General features: G+C 46.5%; 3 protein-coding genes across 6 annotated transcripts in view; 1 reads left to right on the plus strand and 2 right to left on the minus strand.

Annotated features, from left to right (window-relative positions):
- The window catches only part of SPIDR (scaffold protein involved in DNA repair), a 181017-nt gene extending 169574 nt beyond the window's left edge, over positions 1–11443 (plus strand). For 2 of the 3 annotated variants that reach the window (XM_015855506.2, XM_015855509.2), the window contains 6 exons: positions 1615–1813; positions 3082–3234; positions 6992–7085; positions 8214–8331; positions 8822–8875; positions 11060–11443. In XM_015855506.2, the coding sequence (XP_015710992.1) occupies positions 1615–1813; positions 3082–3234; positions 6992–7085; positions 8214–8331; positions 8822–8875; positions 11060–11185 (744 nt within the window). In that variant the 3' untranslated portion in view covers positions 11186–11443. The remainder of the gene's footprint in view (positions 1–1614; positions 1814–3081; positions 3235–6991; positions 7086–8213; positions 8332–8821; positions 8876–11059) is intronic. The other variant, XM_015855508.2, reaches the window with a different exon arrangement.
- A 186-nt stretch (positions 11444–11629) lies between these two features.
- Positions 11630–13176, minus strand: CEBPD (CCAAT enhancer binding protein delta). The gene has a single exon (XM_015855511.2). The coding sequence runs from the start codon at positions 12992–12994 to the stop codon at positions 12002–12004; it is 993 nt and encodes a 330-aa protein (XP_015710997.1). The 5' UTR covers positions 12995–13176; the 3' UTR covers positions 11630–12001.
- Positions 13177–16238: 3062 nt separating this feature from the next.
- The window catches only part of PRKDC (protein kinase, DNA-activated, catalytic subunit), a 73724-nt gene continuing 69462 nt past the window's right edge, over positions 16239–20500 (minus strand). For both annotated transcript variants that reach the window (XM_015855504.2, XM_015855503.1), the window contains exons 82-86: positions 20047–20118; positions 19760–19961; positions 19103–19291; positions 18389–18528; positions 16239–17393 (exon numbers count right to left, since the gene is read on the minus strand). In XM_015855504.2, the coding sequence (XP_015710990.1) occupies positions 17189–17393; positions 18389–18528; positions 19103–19291; positions 19760–19961; positions 20047–20118 (808 nt within the window). In that variant the 3' untranslated portion in view covers positions 16239–17188. The remainder of the gene's footprint in view (positions 17394–18388; positions 18529–19102; positions 19292–19759; positions 19962–20046; positions 20119–20500) is intronic.

Below are 20500 nucleotides of genomic sequence, written 5' to 3' on the forward strand. Positions count from 1 at the left end.
AGTTATGATATATGAGGCAAGGACTATGTTTTAGTTCATTTAGCAAAGATAATCTACTACATGAGTTAATTCAAATATACTTTAAAAGTAGTGTTAATAATTTTATGAAACAACAGTGTTCTGAGATGCTTAGTTTGTGTGAAGGAGGAATGGAAATATGCTCTTATTATTGCTCAGAATCTGTACTGTGGTACAGAAGGAATATGGGGAAATATATTCCATCTGTGGTTAAGGAGCTGTCCTTCCTCATAACTCAATCCTGCTGCTATTTGTCTGTTGTGTCCCTTCTGTTCAGAACAAATTGTCACACATAGCAAGATGATGATTTTATACTGACTTGTGATTTTTGATGTTATTATTTACTTTTTTTTTCCTCTGAAAGCCAGCTTTTAATGTGTTAGTAATTCTCATGGGACAGCTGTAAAGCTTCTTCCATTTGAAGCTGTTTTAATGGTATTTGCACGGAGGAGGAACTCAAATGCATGTAGTTATGAGGGAAAGAAATAATGTAAATGCAATAGGCGATTTGCAATGAAGGCATAACCAAAATAATATCTGAGTTATGAATTGTATCTGGCATTACTCCTAATTACTGCATTTGCTCTAAAAGCTGCCATCATGAACAGAAGTTATTTTTAGTCTGGTTAACTTTGTCAAGGTTTGAATTCAATTGAAGGTAAAAAGTTGGAGTCCTCAGTGCCTTACCTTATGCCATAGGAATGTGACTTTAAGGATAAAATACTTGTGTGCTATGTGTTTCTCCAATTATTTTTGTAATAAAACATCTTAACTATGATTCTTAATCAACCGACTAATGAAAAATATTAACAAAGCCTTTGTAAGATGGAAAAAAAATGTATTATTTAAATATTTTAAAATATCAGAATATTTGAAATTACAGATAGCTTGGACTGGTAAACATGACATGTAGTCTGGTTTTAAACTCATTTTTTCTAAACTATGGGAAAAATGACATGCACACATAGATATTATAGAAGTTGTGTTGAAAACAACCTTAATTTTTGTACCTGTCTTAGGGAGAAAACTTGCATTGTCACTGTGGTTTCCTGTGGTTCTTTCTTATGAGTTATCTACTTTCATATTTCGGTGTATCATTCGAATACCTGAGATGTGTTTGTTGAGCAGAAAGAAAACCCTGCAGCTTTGTATTTGCAGGAGCTATTGGACAGGGAGGGGAGCTCTTTGTGATCAGACAACAGTACATAGAACATTTTCTTAATAGAAGTGATGCTAGCCTTTCTTTTGTAAGGGAAAAATTACTTTAGTTTTTGTTCATAAAAACAACCAATTAACTTCTTATAACTTTTATTTGCATGTGCAAATGAATCACGACAAAACATGATAGTTAATAGAGAGAGCGCCAAGATCTCAGTGGGTCAGCTTTGGAAAGTTAACTGAAGGTAGAGATGACAGTATCTGCATTAAGGAATAATGAAAGACTCATTCTTCCGTGCAGGCCGTATGTGTAGCAATTTGTCAGTTCTATTAGTTTCTTACTGATGAGTATGTTACTTGTTTTCCCTTCTTTTAAAAATCAATGACTGCATTCCAACGTTGTATATATATATGTGTGTATCATTATTTTTTTAATAGACAAAGCACGGTGTTCCTGTAAATCAAAGAGAGACACTGTTGTTTGTGACTGACTTCACTTTGCAAAGTGTCGTTCATGGAATTCCAAAAGTTGTTGCTGTGTCGGTCACTGCATCGTGCGTTCTCAGTATGGAAGTCATAGAAGCCCTCAATGTCGCCTCACAATTCATCTTCTTCAAGGATGCACTGTGGGGAAATGGTGAGCTTTATGTGTGGTTTTGAAGCAACTGTAATCAAATTGAATAAACACCCGCATTAGTAACACTGTATTATGTAACCTGCATAGACTTTCACTCTCAGATGAGGATGATGTTTAAAAACTGTTTGGATGTGGAGCTCAAGGACATGACTTAGCAGAGGGTTGTTAGTTAGGGTAGTATGGTTAGGTTGTGGTTGGACTTAATGATCTTTAAGGTCTTTTCCAACCTGAGCGATTCTATGATTCTATGAAATGTTGCAAGTTTGGGATGAGAAATTTTGAAGGGGTTGTAATTAGAGGATTCCTGTAAGGTTTTTCTTCTGTTGTTCTTAGTTTTATGGGTTCTTTTCTTTTACCTTCCAAGTAAATAAGAAATTAAGTGATCTTACTGTTTGTTCATCAATATTTCTGTCAGTCCTCCTTGATGACTGTTGAATCTAAAGACCAGTGTCAAAATAATTTGCTAGCTGACGGAAGATTAAGAAATAGTGAGAAACTTGCTTTCATTTGTTTTGATGTTCTTGCAGGATTTTGTTTTATTGAACTTACAACCTGTAAAAGGAGTAAGGCAATAAACCTAGAGACTTGCATGTCCCTAGATAAAGAGCCATTACAAGCTTTTCCTTTACCATTTCAGCTGTGGGCCCTCAGTGCCATACAGATCCTGAGAGATGGTGGTTCAATCTACATTCATTTTTAGTCATTCATATGAATGAGGCTCACCCATCCTTATGTGTGGTGTATGCCTGTGCAATGCACCTCTCCTGCCTTTGCTCTCTTCCAAAATGCACCTGTGTAAGTGGCTGAGTCCTGTCCCCCATCCACTTACCAGTCTATTTTCCCTTGCTAATTGAGGTTGCAGTGGTTTCATACATTTGGAGAACAAAGTACTGCTTTCACTTACACTTTGTAATCTTAAAATAAATAAATAAAAATAAAACAACCTTGAGGGTGACCAAGATTTTTATTAGGGAAGAGACAAGAACTTTCTGTTTCCAGCACGGTACAGTACAGTCTGGATGGAATCTGATTTGCTTTTTAACATGTTAGAGTTTGTAGAAAATCATTTTCCCTGAGAGTCATGAAATGTAACAAGAGCGTGCTGCATGTATCACTGAAAGCAAAATATTTTGTCATTGAGAAAACCCGATGGAGTCTATCCATCTGTTTAGTAGCTGGCAGTGATAAATGTCTTTACTGGCCATGACAATTATCATGGTCACCTTTTTCCTTGTTACTGTACTGAGTTGAAATGTCTTTGTTGGCAGGTAGGATTATTTGTGTTGAACGTACTGTTCTCTTATTACAAAAGCCTCTTTTGTGCTCGGCTGCCGATGCTGACCTCAGTGAGCTGCCTGGCCCTGTCAAACTCGATGAGCTGGATTCTACCACACAGGCCAATTCCATTTGTGCTGTGAGAGGTTTGTATTGGCCTTTTCTGAAATGGACGTGGTTAATTATTTGCGTTCACTTTAATCTTTCAGGTCCTCATATTGATTTCTTGCACAAACAGGGTGCAAGGATGAAAAAGCACCATATTGCTGTAGATCATTGGGATATTTAAGTTTCTGTGCTTCTTTGTGGTCTTTCTTTGTCTTTTGCCGGCCAAATTCTGCCTGCCTGCTGCTCCCACTCACTGATGCCCCAGGATAAATGTTTGATGCGCAGTCTGTTTGGCCATATTCCTTCCATCACCATCTTCTTTCAGAAGCTTTCTGTTCACATCAGCCATGTTGATACTGGCAACAGTAAGGGGTAACAATATTTTTCAGACAGATGAAGATATGTCAGCCAGACTCTGAATGGTAGGGGTTGCTGTCTGATTTTCCTGGAGCTTTGCTGCAGTGGGTCAATTTAATATTTCACCATAGTCACATAGCTTAACTTAGCTGAGATTTGCTCACCAGCCACTTTGGATCTTTGCCTTGCCTGATACTTTAGTCCTACCACTAACCATGCAGAAACATTTATTGCAGTGTATTTCCTAATATTTCTGAATTGTGTAGGAGCATTTCATACACAGTATTTTCTAACCCTGTCCACTCAGAATTCTTAAACACCCAATTTGCAGAGTGCCTATGGGGAAAAGTCCTTAAAAGCCAAGTAACTTCTGGCTTTTAAAGACGTTTTCCCTTTTTAATTTAACTCTTTCAATTCTTGACACCGTTTTACACTTACACTTCCAAGTATTCACTTGAATGTTCGAAATGATGTTTAAATAAGAGCAAATAGTAATTACAAATTAATCCTCTCAGCTATATAGCAATACATCAAAAGGTCAGTTTTAAACCACTCAAAGCTGTTACTAAACATACCTTCTCTTAGGGTAGAGCCGCAAGTTGGCAATGGCTCTGTGATTGATATATGAGATATATTGATATATCTTGCAGAGACAAACACTGAACTCTATATTATGAAAAACAAGCACAACTACAGGCTAAGTGTTGGTCATTCTGTACATCTTCCACTGATACTGTGTTGAAAGATATTTCTGTCACTGGGTAGGAAATATAAAACTATTATTTTGTTTTGATTTTGTTTGTTTGTTTCTCACTTCTGCAGTAGTTATGCTAAGATTTACTACTTCTCTGCCTTTATTGCAACAAGGTTACACCAATAACTAGGTTACCCAAAGCACCTCTCCTCTTTCATCCCATTCACAGTGCATATAAAGCAAAAGTGTCTGTCACTGTTTGTCACCTTTGTGTGCTGTATGTAGGCATCCTCTCATCTAATGCTCAAAGGAGCTGCAAAGGCTTTCTTTACCCCTACCTGAAGTGTTGCTCCTTCCTGCTCTTTTACCCTCCTTGCTGCACCTCTTTCTTTCAGGAAGATGGCAGACCAGTTTCTCAACCTTCACTAGAAAATCTTCCTTTTAATCAGTGGAATAGCCCTTGCTGCAGATTGACTTCATTTGTTTGTAACAGTGTTCTGCTAAATGAAGTCTTCCAGTTGGACTTGGTCAAATCCTTTCCCCACCATCAGAAATGGGTGACAAGCAGAGCCAGTGAGTTTCTCACAGATTTCAGGGAGGCTCAATCACACTCATTCAGGGACCTGGTAAGGACCTATGATGGCTTTCTAGTATGCACTTTATTCTTCTTTCAAGGATCAATCTGTATTTCTCACCTGTGAGCTGAGGGTTAATAGATTTGTTTTCTCTTCACTATTCATGCCAAAGTGATTTGTAACCTCTTTTTGCCATATAGTAGCAGTCAGGATGACTTAGATGTTGGCAGTCCACACTGTAAAGAACCGCTCTTACTCTTAACCATGCTTACGAGCAAATTCTAGTTAGTTCATACCACGTATGCTGCGTGGGATTATGACATGATTAATGATGTTTGTATAGCGTATGATTCACATCCAGTGATTGAATTTTTACATTGGATATTTTTGTCTTTAAGCCCTTACTCAGATTTCTTTTTTTTCCAGTTTCCCTATTTGCAGTCTGAACAAAATGGAGTTGGTTGCCTTATTTAGGTCTTTCTTTTGGGCTGCACCTTCTTTCTTTCCTATCTATCTATCAAGTAACCAACTAGCAGACATCTGATTGTGTACACACTTATTGTTTACTGGAGCATTTCGAACAGGGTGTTACTTTGAGTCCTTAGCCCTGCTTTGCATCCCTCACTCAAGATCTGCCTTTCCAGGTGTTGTCCTAATTGACAACAAACACTAATAGAGCTAGTATTAGTTTCTTCTCAGTGTTGTCAGCCACAGCCCAGAAAAGTAGCGTGGAAATGAGAATCTAATTTTGGCAGTGTGTGTTTCCATTTAAAAGAAGATTCCCAGGAGAATATCTAAAAGGTTTGCAAAGCCCAAGCAAAATCTAAACGATTTACAGAACTGTACAGTAGTAGATCAGCAGCTTCAATTGGAAAAATCACTATTTTGCATGGCAGGATGCAAAAGACTGTTGCAGGACGATTAGATTTGCTGCTGTTCAGTTCTGCTGCTTCTGACTTCAGTGATCTCTGCTGAGCTCATGAGGGAACTCTGTGTTTTAATCAAAGGAAATTTCTCCAGTAGGCACAATGTCAGAATGATCCTGATACATCTTCCTCAATGGAAAGAAAAAAAGAAAGAAAAAACCAAAAAGCAGTATAATCTATGTTATTTTGTTATATAGAGAGAGATTGGGCCATCTATGTTACATCTGAGAAGTTACTTTCCTGATCTTCAGGCTTGCTGTCCTTTGAATTCCCAAAGGAAAATACAAGCTTACTGTTTATGTGTCACTTTGCCCTTACTGACAGCCTTTATCTCAGGAGAGTCCCGAACACAAGAGATTAACAACCTGTTTTACAGACAGTGCAAATGCTCCCTGGTCTCCAGGGCTTTATTTCATTGAATGTATTATACAACTGCGAGATTCTGTTTCAGAAGGAGCTGGAATTCTTTTCTGTGCATCTTTTGTACCACACTGAGGGCTTATTTTACTGTAATTTTGTTCTCTCAGCTGATCGTGTGTTTAGTTCAAAATACTTATAAGGATTTTCTCCATAAACAATGCTAATTATTTCAGCATATCATTACCATAAAGCATAATAAACTCTTTACTGCTTCTCATAAAACTCAGAGTGTTTTTCTTGCCAAAACTCCCTAGGCCCTTTGTATTAGTCCAAAGTATCTTTGGCATTCCCTTCTTAAGCACACACTTAAATCTCTGGGTGAGATCTGATCTCTCTTAAATCAGTGTAGATGAAGAATAACTCTATTGTTAATGGAATTTAACCTGCATCATTGTTTTTGAAAGGGATTGAATCTTATAATTGGTCTGTGTTTCCTACATATCTATATCAAGGTGTTTGACCTGACCATTCTTCTATTTCTTGCCAAGGAAACATCAGAGAAGCAGAAGACAACAAGAAACAAGCAAGCAAGCAAACAAAATGCAGAAGAAAAACCAATATGGCCCTTGAACAAAATAAAAAGAAACCTTTTTGGAGGGTTAATTTTCAAATATCCACATTTGATACTTTATAATGTCATTCTTTTTGAAGAGATGAAGGAGAAAGGGACTGAGATTGCTGGGGAAGCTGATACTTGCACTGTACCCATGAAAGGAGTAGTCTTAAGATGGGAGAAAGACAGGGTCGAACCTGCTGTGAAGCCAGTGGTGTGTGTGTTTGCTAGCTTACATTTACTACCTTATAAAAACACCGTTTTCTGCAGGTACTGTTGTTGGAGTTAATGAGAGCACTGCTTTCTCCTGGCCTACGTGTGACAGATGTGGCAATGGAAAGTTGGAACTGTATCCCCGGGACAGGTGAGAGTCAAGGTGCTCTGTAGGATTCCAGGTGTTCTGCAGATGTATCCATAACAGCAATAGGTGATGCAATAATTCCTGCAGGCACAGGCTGCACTTTGTTCCTTCCTAGAACTGAGACGTAGTATTTTTATTGCTGATGAACTGATAAAACCAGCAAGGTTAGATTAATTTATTAAGAAAGATACAAGTAGATATGAAATGGTTTGAATTTGTCGCTACCACATTTTCCAAGCTACATTTTTTGCTTATAAAGATTTCAAACCCCACTGCATTATAGTATTTCTTTTAATGGATGTGCCACATAAATCACAGGCCTGATTTTAAACTCCTTGAAAAATACATTTTTGTATTATTATTTCTGTATTGGAAAAAAGCAGAAGGAGAAGTGAGGTGATTACAGTCCCCTTGGAATAGATACCATTTTCCTAAGTAAGAGAAGTTTTATTGCGTGTGCTCTGCTGTGTAAAACCTCTGGGAGGAAAAGATGGGAATTAAGCAGAAGTTGTCCTACATTATACTGTTGTATGAAATCAAGGAGGTATCTATGTATGCAAAGTAGCGTGCTTCATGATATTTTTTTTTGCTGTATTCTCAAGGATGCTTCTGCTTTGTTTGGAGAACAATGTAGCATCAACACTTATTTAAGACCGTATTCCAACAAGTACTTATGGCTGTGCTTAATTTTATGCATATGGCTTAAGTGTGTGCTGCAAACGTTGAGTGTCTGCTCAGTGAGGGCCTAAGTCAACAAGTCCTTTAGGCCAAGTCTATACTTTTCTCTTTTTTTGGCCATAGCTTTTAGAATGTTATGTGATTAATAATATTGTTTGAAGTAAATGAGCTGAGTATAAATCACAGCCACCCCACATGTTGTATGAACCTTAAAAAAGAAGATACTTTAGCCAGAAGAGTCTAGGTCCTCCATTAATGTTACTTTTGGCCACCAACAGAAGAGCTCCGTTTGCTGTTATCAGCTGAAGCTTCTAACAGGGCTCTTCAACTAGAAGCCTACCAGCAAAGTGGTTAGGGAATAAGTAAGCTGCTTTTTGTTTGTTGGTGTTTTGATTTAATGATTGATAACTTCTCCATTCTTTGTGCTTTTCTGTCCTCATTTGCACGCTTCAGTGGACTGCTGTATTGCAACCAGTGCTCTGAAGCCGTCGTTTCACCAGTTCTGAAAATGCAGCTGGAAGTCTTCTTGAGTTGTCCATCATCTCAGTCTCAAAGGACAGTAAAAGTAAAGGTATGACAAAAAATGAGCGTTGGTGTATGGAGTGTAATGAGACTAGGTATGTAGGTAACATATTTAGTACTGTAAATAACAATTTTATAGAAGCTCTGTTAGAAGAAAAAGAGGACATAAGAGTATCCCATAATTTAATCTAATGCTAGACTTGTGTGTCATTGCGCTGTCCAGTTCCCAGGTCTTGATCAAGTAGCGCAGTCATTGAGCTCAGCCTGCGGTTTCCAAAGCATTGAATGCATCAGGTCCAGCAGAAGGGTTTTCTTGGATTGGGCTCTTGGGAAGCTCCCCACAGCCTGCAAGGAACTTGTATTTTCAAGCTCCTGTTCTAAACATATTTTGTGTCACCTCTCCCCTGCTTTTTTGGCCAGTGAAATAAAACTATTCTACAATGGAATCAATTAATGTGACTGTTTTACCTGTAAACAGAATGTTTTCCAATACATGTAGTTTTTGTCATGATCAGAATGTGTTTGTTTCCTCTTTCCAGCTGCTACAAAGAACAATCTCTTCTCTCCTGGTGTCTGCTGCCAATGAGGATGGGGTAGGTATAGTGGTTGTCAATGAGAGTTTAACTGCATAGAGTGGCAGAGTCCTGGAGATACTGTGAGTCAAAAGGGAAGATATTTGAATCACAGAAATGGGATGCTGGATGTTGGCTGGATGTGGCTCTGGGCAGCCTGGTCTGGTGGTTGGCGACCCTGCCCCCCATGGCAGGGGGTTTGAAACTAGATGAGCTTAGTGCTGCTCTGCTACACAGGGGCTTGAATCCCAGGGGTTGGACTTGATGATCTCTAAGGTCCCTTCCAACCTGCATGAGACTGTGAGACTGTGAGCTTTATGGTTGTTTTCAACCCAGGCCATTCCATGATTCTATAATTCTGTGGTTGGTGTCATACCTGCCCCTCACACTGGGCTGTTTCCAACACGTGATCAGGTCAGCCATGACTTTGTCTGGCAGGGTCTTGAAGACATCCAAGGATAGAGGTCTGACCACCTTTTCCAGGCAGCTCTTTTCAGAACCACACTAAAAGCAGTAGGAGAGTTCATTAGAAATAGGTTTTCTCTTCTGTTCAGCCTGGGACCAAATGTTTTGAAGTGAGTCAGTGTGCCCCTAGCATTAACCTACCTTTGGCAATTGTACCTTGCACCCGCTGATGCCCTGCTTTTGCATCTCAGGGGTGCTGCAAGCAGGATGTATAGACAGCTTTAGCTTAGATGTAGATGCACAGCTACTTGCAAATAGCAGTGTCCGGACATTCAGAGCCACAGTGGGCAGTGCCAGGCTTTAGAGTCCACAGACAGTGAAGCTACAGTCCGAGCATCCCACCTTTCCAGGCTTCTGAACCCTATAAAACACAACCGCTTTCTAGTAGCACAAACACAATATTACTGAGTATTACTTGAGTAATACTTTGTAATTGGGAGCTATATAAATGAAATAAGCCACTGGGATGCACGGGCTAAAGTACTGTTTATGTAACTGTGAAGGAGTTATTCCTTATTCTGGGCTATCAGAAGATCCCTGACATTTGGCACAGTGACCCAGATTTATCTCAGGTAAGTGAGGCACTGAAGGCAGGAGCGTGGCTGCCATTGGCTGCCAGCTGATCAGTAGAGAAGGAGCGGCACCTTCAGAAAGTGATGAAGTCCTGTTAGGAGCTGGAGACCCCTCTCCCCATTGCACGTGGAAGGGGACAAGGGTCAGCTTGTCTTTTTGGTTAATCATCCTCGCTAAGTGCCTGCACTTAGGTGGTACCTATGGGGTTCACTTGGCTTCCCCACACCATACAGCATTCTGGTGATCTGCAATTACGTGCCCCGTGGTTTTAATGTGGTTCATGGACAATCATTTAAGTACAAGGATTGTCTGAAATTGTAAATTCCTTTTCTTATACCACAGGGTGTATGTTTCACTTCAGCCAAGAGATACATTTCCAAACCGTGTGAGCTCTTTTAATAGCAGCAAAGTGCTGCAGAGTTCTGTAGGATGTGTCTGGTTTTGTTACAGGCTGACAGAACAGAACTCTTCTGCTAGTTATTAGATTCAAACAACCTCTTCTTCATGTTTCAGCCATGATAATGCTGGTACTTAGAACCACAGAATGGCCTGGGTTGAAAAGGTCCACAGTGATCATCTGGTTTCAACACCCTGCTATGTGCAGGTTGCCAACCACCAGACCAGGCTGCCCAGAGCCACATCCAGCCTGGCCTTGAAACACAGCTTTACTTTTCTGTGGGTTTCTTCCCTACCTATATCTGAAATGCAGGGATGCATTTTTTCCTATTTCTCCCATTAGCATTTCCATCTCGGAACTGGCTGCATTTTAAAAAGCAGCACTTCTTCTGTAGATTAACCACAAGAAGCACCACTTTGACTGGCTGGTGGTAGCTTTTTCAATCACTATTCTTCATTGCCAGCGCTTCTGATGTACATGGGGGTGATGTTTTGCAGTCCCTTCTTCCCCGGGCAGCGGGGCTGGGCTCAGCCACGTCTACCCTATGGCAGCCCCGAGTGGGACCTACACGGCCACCTGTGCCGCCTCCTCCCCCATTACTTTTAACGATTCGGTTTTAAAAGCCCGGCAGGGAGGCAGCACTTCCCAGACAATTAATTAGAAACCCAACGTGCTCGTTCCTTCCATTCTCTCCGAGCTCTTGCCCTTACTCTCAGCGTCTGAGAGCCGCGCGTTCGGGACGGTCTGACTCGTCGCTTCTCTGCCCGCAGAGCTACGAGGCGAGCACCGTGCTGGGCAAGGAGCTGGGCCCGCTGCCCTGCGTCCTGCTCGGCACCGGAGGGCGGATGGAGGAGGTGGAGCTGCTGCCCGAGGGACCCGGCGGGGCGAGCGGCTGAGCAACGGGAGGGGGGATTAAGAGGGGGGTCGTTAACCCCGTGTGACCGTACGGCTCTTGTTCTGAGCTGTTTGTTGTTCTCGAGTTCCGAGCGGTCGGGACGTTTTGTATTACGCTGTTATTTATTATATCAACGGGCAAACCCCGTTACTGCCGCTCCTGCAATGAGTGCCGCGGGGCAGCTCTGCCGGCGGCTGGTTCAGAGCGGCGGCGTCGGGCAATAAATGGCGTTAAGACTTGACCAACGCTCGTGTTGGGGTGTCCCGCGTTCCGTGTGTTCCCCGAGCCCTCCTAACATCGCAGCCTCACCCGTCCCTTCACCTGCCCCAAACACAGCTCGGTCCCGTCCCTTCTCCCCGCCGTCTCCCCTCGCCCTCACCCCGCTGGCAGCGCCCTCCCGCAGCTCCTCACGCCGCCGTTACGGCACAGACCAGAGCGGAGCGGCTTTAAAATACTTGTTCGGTTTTATTCTTAAGAAATGCTGTAAAAATCGATATAAAATGTCACGCTCTGTCCTCGCCGTTCCTACCGCCTAGCGTACACGGATCGTTAACACATGTACCGTAGCCGCGTCGCTTCGAGTAACGCGTAGAAAAAAAACAACAACAATAAAGACAGGGGCTACCGTTACAAAAATAACTTAAGGGAGCGAACAAAAAGCCGCGTAGCTTCGGTTCCTTTCGCTTCTTCGCGGCCGACTCCGCAGCCCGACGCCCCGGAGCGCCTCGCACCGCCGGCTGGGCCCGGCCCGGCCCCTCGGCTCCGCTCGGCCCTGAGATAAGAGACGCCCGCCCCGCGGGCCGGCCCCAAAGCGCCGCTACCGGCAATCGGAGCCCGCCGAGCCGGGCTGCAGGAAGGAGGCGGCGGGCAGCTGCTTGAAGAAGTGCCGCAGGCCGCTCAAGTCCCGGGTGAGCTGCTCGATCTTCTTGTGCAGCTTCTCGTTCTCGGCCGACAGCTCCAGCAGCTTCTGCTGCATCTCCTGGTTGCGCCGCTTGGCCTTGTCGCGGCTCTTGCGCACCGCGATGTTGTTTCGCTCCCGGCGCTGCCGGTACTCGTCGCTGTGCTTGTCCACGCACTTCTTGGCGCCGCGCTCTCGGGCTCCGGGCGCCGGGCGGGCGGCGGAGGCGACGGCGGCTGCGGCGGGGCCGGGGGAGCGAGCGGGGCGGCCCGGCGGGGAGCAGCCGCCCGCGGGCTCGGGGGAGGTGGGCGGCGTGGGCTGCCCGCCCAGGTTCATGATGGTCTGCGCGCAGGTGGCGATCTGCGACGGCAGCAGCGAGGACGAGAGCTCGGCGTCGCTCCACTCGGGCTCCTGCTTGAGGGCGCCGCGCGAGGAGGCGGCGGAGGAGGCGGAGGAGGGCGGCGGGGAGGAGGAGGAGGAGGCGGGGGCGGCGCGGGGCCCGGCGCCCGGCGGGGCGCTGCCGGCGGGGCCCGGCTCCCTGGCGGCGGGCGGCAGGTACTCGCCGTAGTCCCCGCCCCGCTCGGGCTTGTGGTTGCTGTTGAAGAGGTCGGCGAACAGCTCGTCGTTGCACAGCTCCAGGTTGGGCACGGCCGACATGGAGTCGATGTAGGAGCTGAAGTCGATGGCGCTCTCGTCCTCGTACATGGCCGGAGCGGCCGCGCTCAGCTCGGCCAGGTCCGCTCCGCCGCCGCCTCCCGCCGCCTCCTCGGCGCTCATGCCGCGGCCGCCCGGCTTGCAGGCGGGGCCCGGCCCGCCGCTGCCCACCTTGGCGTCGTAGAAGTTGGCGGGCTCGGGGCACCAGCTCCTATAGCATGCCGGCGAGTCCAGGCTGTACAGGGCGGCGGCGCTCATGGGGGCTCGGGGTCGCGGGCACCACCCGCTGCTGCGCGCCGCTCGCGGCTCCACAGCGTCCTACGGGCGGAGCGGGGAGCGGGGCCGGGCTGCTGCCTGCCGAGTCCGGGTTACGGAGCGGCTCCGGGCTGCTGTGGTGCCGTGTTGCGCTCTGCTGCGCCGGGCGCTGCTCCCGCGGGCGCGTCTCGGGACCTGGGAGTGCAGGCGGCCGCTCTGTGCCTTCTTATACGGCGGCGGCCCCGCCTCCCGGCCCAGTGACGGGCGCGGGGTGTTCCCGGCACCCCCGGGGACCCGGAGGCGGGAGCGGGTGGGGTGCGAGGCCGTGAAGGAGGAGGAGGAGGAGGACGAGGGGGAGGCGGCCGGGCTCGTCCCTGCCCCTCGGGTGTGCGTGTGTGCGCGGAGGGGTGGGAAAGGGTGAGGTGCCGCCGGCCCCTGTACGCGCTGCTCCTCCCTTGGCACCTGCACGCCGCTTCCCTCGGGCACCGCCGAGCGATGCCACCTGGCGGCCCCGGGGACGGACGGACGGAGGCGGAGATACCGGCTGCCCGGCTCCTGCCCCCTCCGCGAGTCGCCCCGTCCCAACGGGGCCGCCTCGGCTCCTCTCGGCCCCGCTCCCGGAACCCCAGCGCCCTCCCGAGGCCCCGCGGTACGGGCAGCCGGCACTGCTCACGGTGGGAAGGGGCACGAGCTGCTGCCCTCGTATTCTAAGTAAAGCCTGTGCTCCGGCTGCCTTCATCCCGAAGTTCCAGCAGGTGACTGCTAGAGCCCAGCTCGGGTGGTGGTTCTCAGTGCTTCCTCCTCACGTTGTGAAGCTCGAAGGCATCTAAGCAAGCGAAAGTGATGCTGTTAAAGCAAACGGGATTCAGTTTTATTGCACGAACAATTTCACAGCGCTCCAGAATGGCTGAAGCCCCCCTCCCCCCCCACTTAATCATGGACACCAGAGCAGAGAAGCCAGGCCCATGTCCAGTTGGCTGCTGAAGGTCTCAGAGAAGCAGAGCCCACACACAGCCTCTGGGCAGCCTGTGCCAGTGCTCTGTCACCTGCACAGCACAGAAGTGCTCCTGGTGCTCTGAGGGAACATCCTGTGCTCCAAGTTTGTACCCATTGCTTCTTGTCCTGGCACTGGGCACCACTGTAAAGAGCCAGGCTTCATTTCTCCCTCCCTTCAGGTCTTTATTGACAGTGGTGAGGTCCCCCGGAGATTCCTTCAGGCTAAACAGGTTCAATTCTCCCAGCCTCTCCTCACAGGTGTCCCAGTGTTGTGCCCAGCCCGCTGTCCAGGCCTCTCCTGTACTCAGGACCCAGACCTGAGCTCCACGTTCTTGCTGTGGCCTCAGCTCACCCCTCAGCCTGCTGACCGTGCCGTCATCACGCAGGACTCCACCAGCTGCCTTGCTACAGGGGCACGCTGCTGACTCATGTTCAACTTTCATGGGCAGGGAAGCTGTTGTGTACCTGAGGCACTAAGCCTCTTTGGTAAGTTTTACAGAGCATTAAAAAACTTGCTTCGATCCTCCCGGAGCTCTCCCGCCCAAGCAGAGGTACAGCACTGTGCTGGGAGCAGCAGGGCCTTGGAGGCCTTGCCCGGCCCAGTGGCAAAGCAGCCTGCAGAGGAATCCTGGTTTGTGGGCTGGGAAGGGCAGCTCTAGAGTAGGGTGATGGGATGGATTGAAATGGGAAATACCTGAGAGTGACATGCAGCATGCCTGAACTTCTTTGTCATCTAAGAAAGGCAACTGGAGGATGGAGCTGGTTTTCCCCCACATTGAGTGGGAAATTATAGGACTGACAGGGATGTCAGCAGTGAGCTTAAAGGGAGCACTACTATGACTACAGTACACTAACAGAAACCTACTGAGATTATAAGCTAATGGGCTGCACAGCTTCTCAGATGCAACTAATGCACTTCCAGCTGCAAGCCCACACCTGGCTGTTTAATCGAGTAAAGAAATGCCCTGCTGCATTTGTGGGCAGCTGTTGGGTTGTGCTGTGCATCATGAGACCTGCAGCACCCTGCCTTTCACCCTGCATCATTCCGCTTTTCTGGAACCAGAACAGAAAACCACCCCACCAAGCACAGCACCCAGCAGCCTGAGACTTTTCCTGTGTCAGTGCTTTCCTCGCTCCTTCACGAATTGCCTTCAATCTTCCCTTTAACTTCCATGTTTCGTTTAGAGCACTCAAATGAGGACTGCGGATGACAACTGCAATTTACATATGTTGGAGGTTAGTTTCAGGCTTATGTAGCTGCAGAGAAAGCCCGCTCATTTTCTGCTCATTAGGGTAATTGCACTCGCTTTGCATGGGAAGTGCTTGTGAGAAGGCAGCGGTTTTATGCAGACTTTGTTCCACAACTGCTTCGTGAGGCTGACAGACACATTGCTAATAGGACTGAGGTAGACGTAGCTTCAAATTACAGCACTTAGTTTAGGGCCAGAACCAATTTTATAACTATTTTGAGTGGCTTTTATAAGTGCTGTAGGCATCTCCCAAAGGCTGGCAAGGCCCGTGGTGTCAGGGCTACTCACACCATATTCCTGCTTAGATCCAACCCAGGAGGAGACCCGCCAAGCAGAGACATCCAGCACTGCTGCAGGTATCAAAAGTCACCGGGAGAAGAGCCTCGTTAAACTGTAAACCTAAACTTTGTCCTCCCTGCTACAGGTCAAAGTACCTGGTATATATCAGAGCTATGTGCCAAAAGTGCCATTCAACACCTCCTACAAGCAGCCACTTCACCGCTAAGTATCTCCTCGCCTTTTTATGCCGCTTTTTATTGGGCTTTAACTTTCTTACATTTGCAGACTGACAACTTGAGACCCGAGTGTTACTCACAGGGCCACCTGCTTTATAGCTGCCTGTGAGGAGAACACACACACACACACACACACACACATGTGTATATAGAAACAGACTGCAGTGCTCACTGGTGGAAAAAACCTGTCCTCCAACCCCCACCTGCACCCTATGGGTACATGCTGATGTTTTCAGCCAAGCACCTTAAACTAACTTAAGAAGTGAGCAGCACATCTAAAGGCTTATTATTAAGTGAGGTCTTCTTTTCTAGTATGAAAGAAGGTAACAGACAGCAGTTACTGCACCACTGCCTGCTCCCTCCCCACCCTCAGAGCTCTGCCTGCAGCCTCCCCCCTTCCACCTCCCTTAGCCAGGCCAGGCCCTGCTCCCTGCTGTGCACTGCACTGGGCCACAGAGGCAGGAAGGAATGAACACTCCTGAGCAGTGAAAGGGCAAAGACTCACTTTTATTACACCTTTTATGATAATTATTAAAAACATCAATAGAAGTTATCTTCTGCGTTGAACTCTGGGTAACAAATAACCACGGTGTTTTAAGAGAACTACCTTGCCCCCCTCAGTGCCTGTGCTGTATCTGCCACCAAGGTTACCCCAGAGCTGCCAGCGAGAAGAGCCAAACCTCGCTCAGTTCCTCAAGCGTTGTCACACGCAAATACCAAAGTGCAACAGCTATTGCTTTGCTGTGCTGCAGGTACGGCATGGAGCCTGCAGTGCTCTGCTGTGCTGTCAGTGCCTGCTTTCAGCTTCGGCTTTCCAAAGTCATTTGGCGTTAATAAATACAGACAGAGGTCACAGACCAAAATGGCTAAATGTTACAAACCGATCTGCTGTAACAAAGTGGCGCTCTCTCATCACTGCTTTCTCAAACAGCCATGCAGATACTTCAGGTGTTCTCCAGTATTAAAAGATGTCTCCTGTTTAAGTTACACTGAGTGCTTTACAGTTCCTATTAACAGAAACACTTTCTCTTGAATTACAAGTAACGTGTCTGCAGAACTGTTTCCATTAATATCTTTGGGAAGAAAAACAGGAGTGACCCAAAGCACACGCTGTTACTGAAAGGACGGCTGCAAGTCCAGAGGGTGTGAATTCATGCTCTGCTCTGGATGATGGGAGCACCTTCCAGACTGCCCCTAAAGCTCTGCAGCCTCACCCGTTCTTCCCACGTTGATTTGAACATGAGGACAATACAGCTGTTTGGTTACAGAACCATGTAAACAAATCACTGTTTGAGTACAAAAACATTTCCTGTATTAGTCAAGTTAACCGACGACGATAAAAGTGGCTTTTCGCTCCTTGGCCTTAAAATTCAGACTGGCTGCAGCTGTGCATGAGGGCTCCTTCCCCTCGTCAGACTGGACTTTCAAGAGCAGCCTCACATCCAAGGTTCCCATCCTTCCCACACCCTGCCGAGGACGTTGGGGTCCGTCGCTTGGTCTATCAGGCACCGCACCTGGGCCTCCTCACACAGCCCGTCCTCTGGCTCTTTGGCTCTGATATTATGGTCAGTGCTGCCACGAGCAACAGCTGCAAAGTCACTGTAAAAAGATGACTTCTCGTAGCCCAGGCGCAGCTCATCACTAAAATTGAGAACACAAAAACAAGTTTTTAAACGGAAAGAGCTAAAAAATAACAGGTAGGGCTTTTTATCTCGGACACCATCACCTTTCACGCAACTTTATTTTTCAAGGTGAGGAGCTCAATAGCTGTAAGGCAGCTCGGTCAATCACAGGTTGGTGATTTGGGGTGTCCTCCACTGGTTAATAATTACCATGAATACTTCAATTTGGTAAAACAAATCTCTTAGCTGAAAGGAGGACGCAGCAGTTCCCATCCCATCCTGTTATCTCCCCACTTGTCCCACTCATCTGTGCCTACAAGGGGTATTTTGTTGCCTTTCCCAGTTGCTGTGCTGACAGCAGGACATTCCTCTGAGCCTTGTGCTTTTTAGAAATGGTAAGGTTTTCAAACAAGCTTGCTTTCATTACATTCTTTCTTTTTTGGAATAACCCAGAATGTCTTTTTAAAAGAGGATGGAAGGGATTAATTGTACTTTAACTGAGCCTTAAAGACATTCTAGTATGAGCCAGACCTGAGCAGACTGACAGGAATGACCTGAGAATGCCATCACATTCGCAATTGATGTTTCTGGAAAGGAGTGTGCTCCTGTATAGCTGGGTTGGGTTCTGCTTCAAGCAACTACCCAGCAGAAGAACACACTGATTTTCATATACTACCCCTAGTCTCAAAGCTGTGTAGATGAACATAAAGAACAGCAATCTGACAAGTGAGAAATTGAGCAAGCTTACAGGGTGGGAGTGCATGCTGCCAGAACAGTAAAAAACTGCTCAGGAAGCCTGAGCTGGAGCAAGAGCAGTCGGGAGACGTTCTGTCTGGCAGCGTGTCAAGACGGCTCTACGTGGAACCAAAGGGCTCTGACAGAAGGGTGGGTGAAATTCTGCCCTGTCTGCCTCTCCTCTTTCCTAACTGCCATTCTGTCTGAAGGGAGCGAAGTCTGACACAGCAGTGTGCCAAAGCTCTAAGCGGAGCAGTTTGAAACAGAAGAGCATCTTACCAAGTGATTCGTGCAGGATTGGCACCCGTAAGCTTCCTTTTGACATAGCTGACTTTTTGCAAAGGGTACCAGTTTACTTCAGCGGTGTTTATTTCCTTAATCCACGTGCCTCCTTTTTTCAGCTGCCTTTGTTCAAAGTTCTAAGGAGAAAACAGTTTTGCTCTATTTATCGTACATCAAAAGACCTTTACGCTGCCACATCACACCAAGGCACGGCAGCAGCTCCTCACTGCAGCTGCAATAGAGGGCAAAACCCTGAGAGGATATCTGGGATTGCCTATGATTTACACTTTAATTCACAATGGAACCCGAACACAACTTGTTTCAGGTTCTTTTCCCTGTAATTATTAGATAAATACAGCGTTGTTGTATAAGTTTCACATTGGTTAGATAAATCAGTCCAAAAGGCTGAAAATATTTACGCTGCAGCCACAAGCAATGTAATCACAAGATACCAATACCTTTAGGGCTCTTGTGCAGACAAAGAACAGCATGTTGACAGCACGGCCATGGACAACTCTTTGTCCAACATCATTGTCCTTATAGCATTCTGCCATTTTAGATGCTTCAAGTCCAATTTCTCTATGAGCTCAGTATAACAAAGAAAGAAGCACTGAGACGAAGCAGCAGGAAATGCCTCCTTGTGGGTCAGCACTGTATCTTACTACTGGGTAAGAATTTTAACTTGATAAAACAAACAAAAAAGCCCCTCACCTTCCAGTCCAGGGAAGGCTCTTTCACAAACACATCCATTGTGCTGATGAGGAGATCGGGATCCGCACGGTACGCTCTCAGAGCATGCACCATCACGCTATAAATGAGGCCCCACTCCTTCACTGGCATCATCAGATTCACAAACTGGCGAGTCAGGCGGAAAGGCATCAGCTCCGGCACGGGCAGAAACTAACCAATGGGATGGACAGCCAAGAGGAAACACCGATTAGAAAACAAGAAATAAGAAACCTCGTGACAGAAGGGCTGCGAGTCTTTTTTCCTTCTTTTCAAGCATTGAAATCTCATTTTCAAGCATTGAAACCTCATTTGTCGTTGAAGTGAAAACACGCAGCTCAGTGGAACGAGCAACACCGTGCCATCACAGCTCTGCTTGTGAGCACCTAGTGGCAGTGGCTGGAAGCACACGCTAAAACAAGACCACTGCATAGACAGACGGCCTGTTTCTTCACACCATCCTTCCACATGAAACTCTATAGCTTCCCTGAGAACGCCTGGAAACAGGTTTTATTCTATTAGCTAGAAATAAAGGTTATTTTGCATCACGATGGCAAATTGGAAGACTCAAATTGACGCACAGAGAATACGCTTGCAATTGCATACGCAAAAGCTGTAACAAATGAGTTGCACAACAAATACCTGCGTGGCTGAGCCAAACGCATGCCCGAAGTCTATTCCCACCATGCCACCCGTCTCCTTGTTGATCATGAAGTTGGACAGGTGTCTGTCTCCAATTCCGAGTATCCAGTGACTGATGCACATCAGCGCGTGCGAGCTGGCAAAGTGGGAGCGCAGAGCCAGGAAAGCTTCAGGAGATGTGCTCATCTTCAGAAAGGCTCTCCTGGGCACAACAGAAGTCACTTGCTGCGTACAGATAAGGCATCGGCTTCTGTTTCTCGACAAGCGGTCATTAAAGGCGTACTCACCGCAGCAGGTCTTCTGGAACGCTGCTCTCCCTGCTCTTGAAGGCAATAACTGTTTCTGTGCGGTTGGCATTTCTACAAGTGGACCAAAGAATAACATCAGCCTCTGAAATAACAGCCAGGGTATGTATGTGACTACATTGTGTGCTTGTTTCCATCAGGGAGCAGTATAGCAACTCACACACACAGCTTGCCCAAAATATTTTCACCTGATATTAAAAATAAATCCCTGTCCCTTTTTCCAAGCAGTTATTTCTGAGATGGAAATTTCTTACTATGAAGTAGCGTGTAGCTCGGTCTAGTTTCCCCTACATCAGGTTAAGGTTTAATGAAGCAATATAATCTTTCTGGTTGGATAACCTGTTCCACGCAGAGTAGCTAAGGCCGAGGTAGAAACTCTCAGTGACATGCAGAGGTCACATTTACACCAGAAAATAGTGCAACGGAAGGGGAGGCA

The sequence above is a fragment of the Coturnix japonica genome, chromosome 2 (genome assembly GCF_001577835.2).
Source record: "Coturnix japonica isolate 7356 chromosome 2, Coturnix japonica 2.1, whole genome shotgun sequence".
Taxonomy (NCBI): Eukaryota; Metazoa; Chordata; class Aves; order Galliformes; family Phasianidae; genus Coturnix; species Coturnix japonica.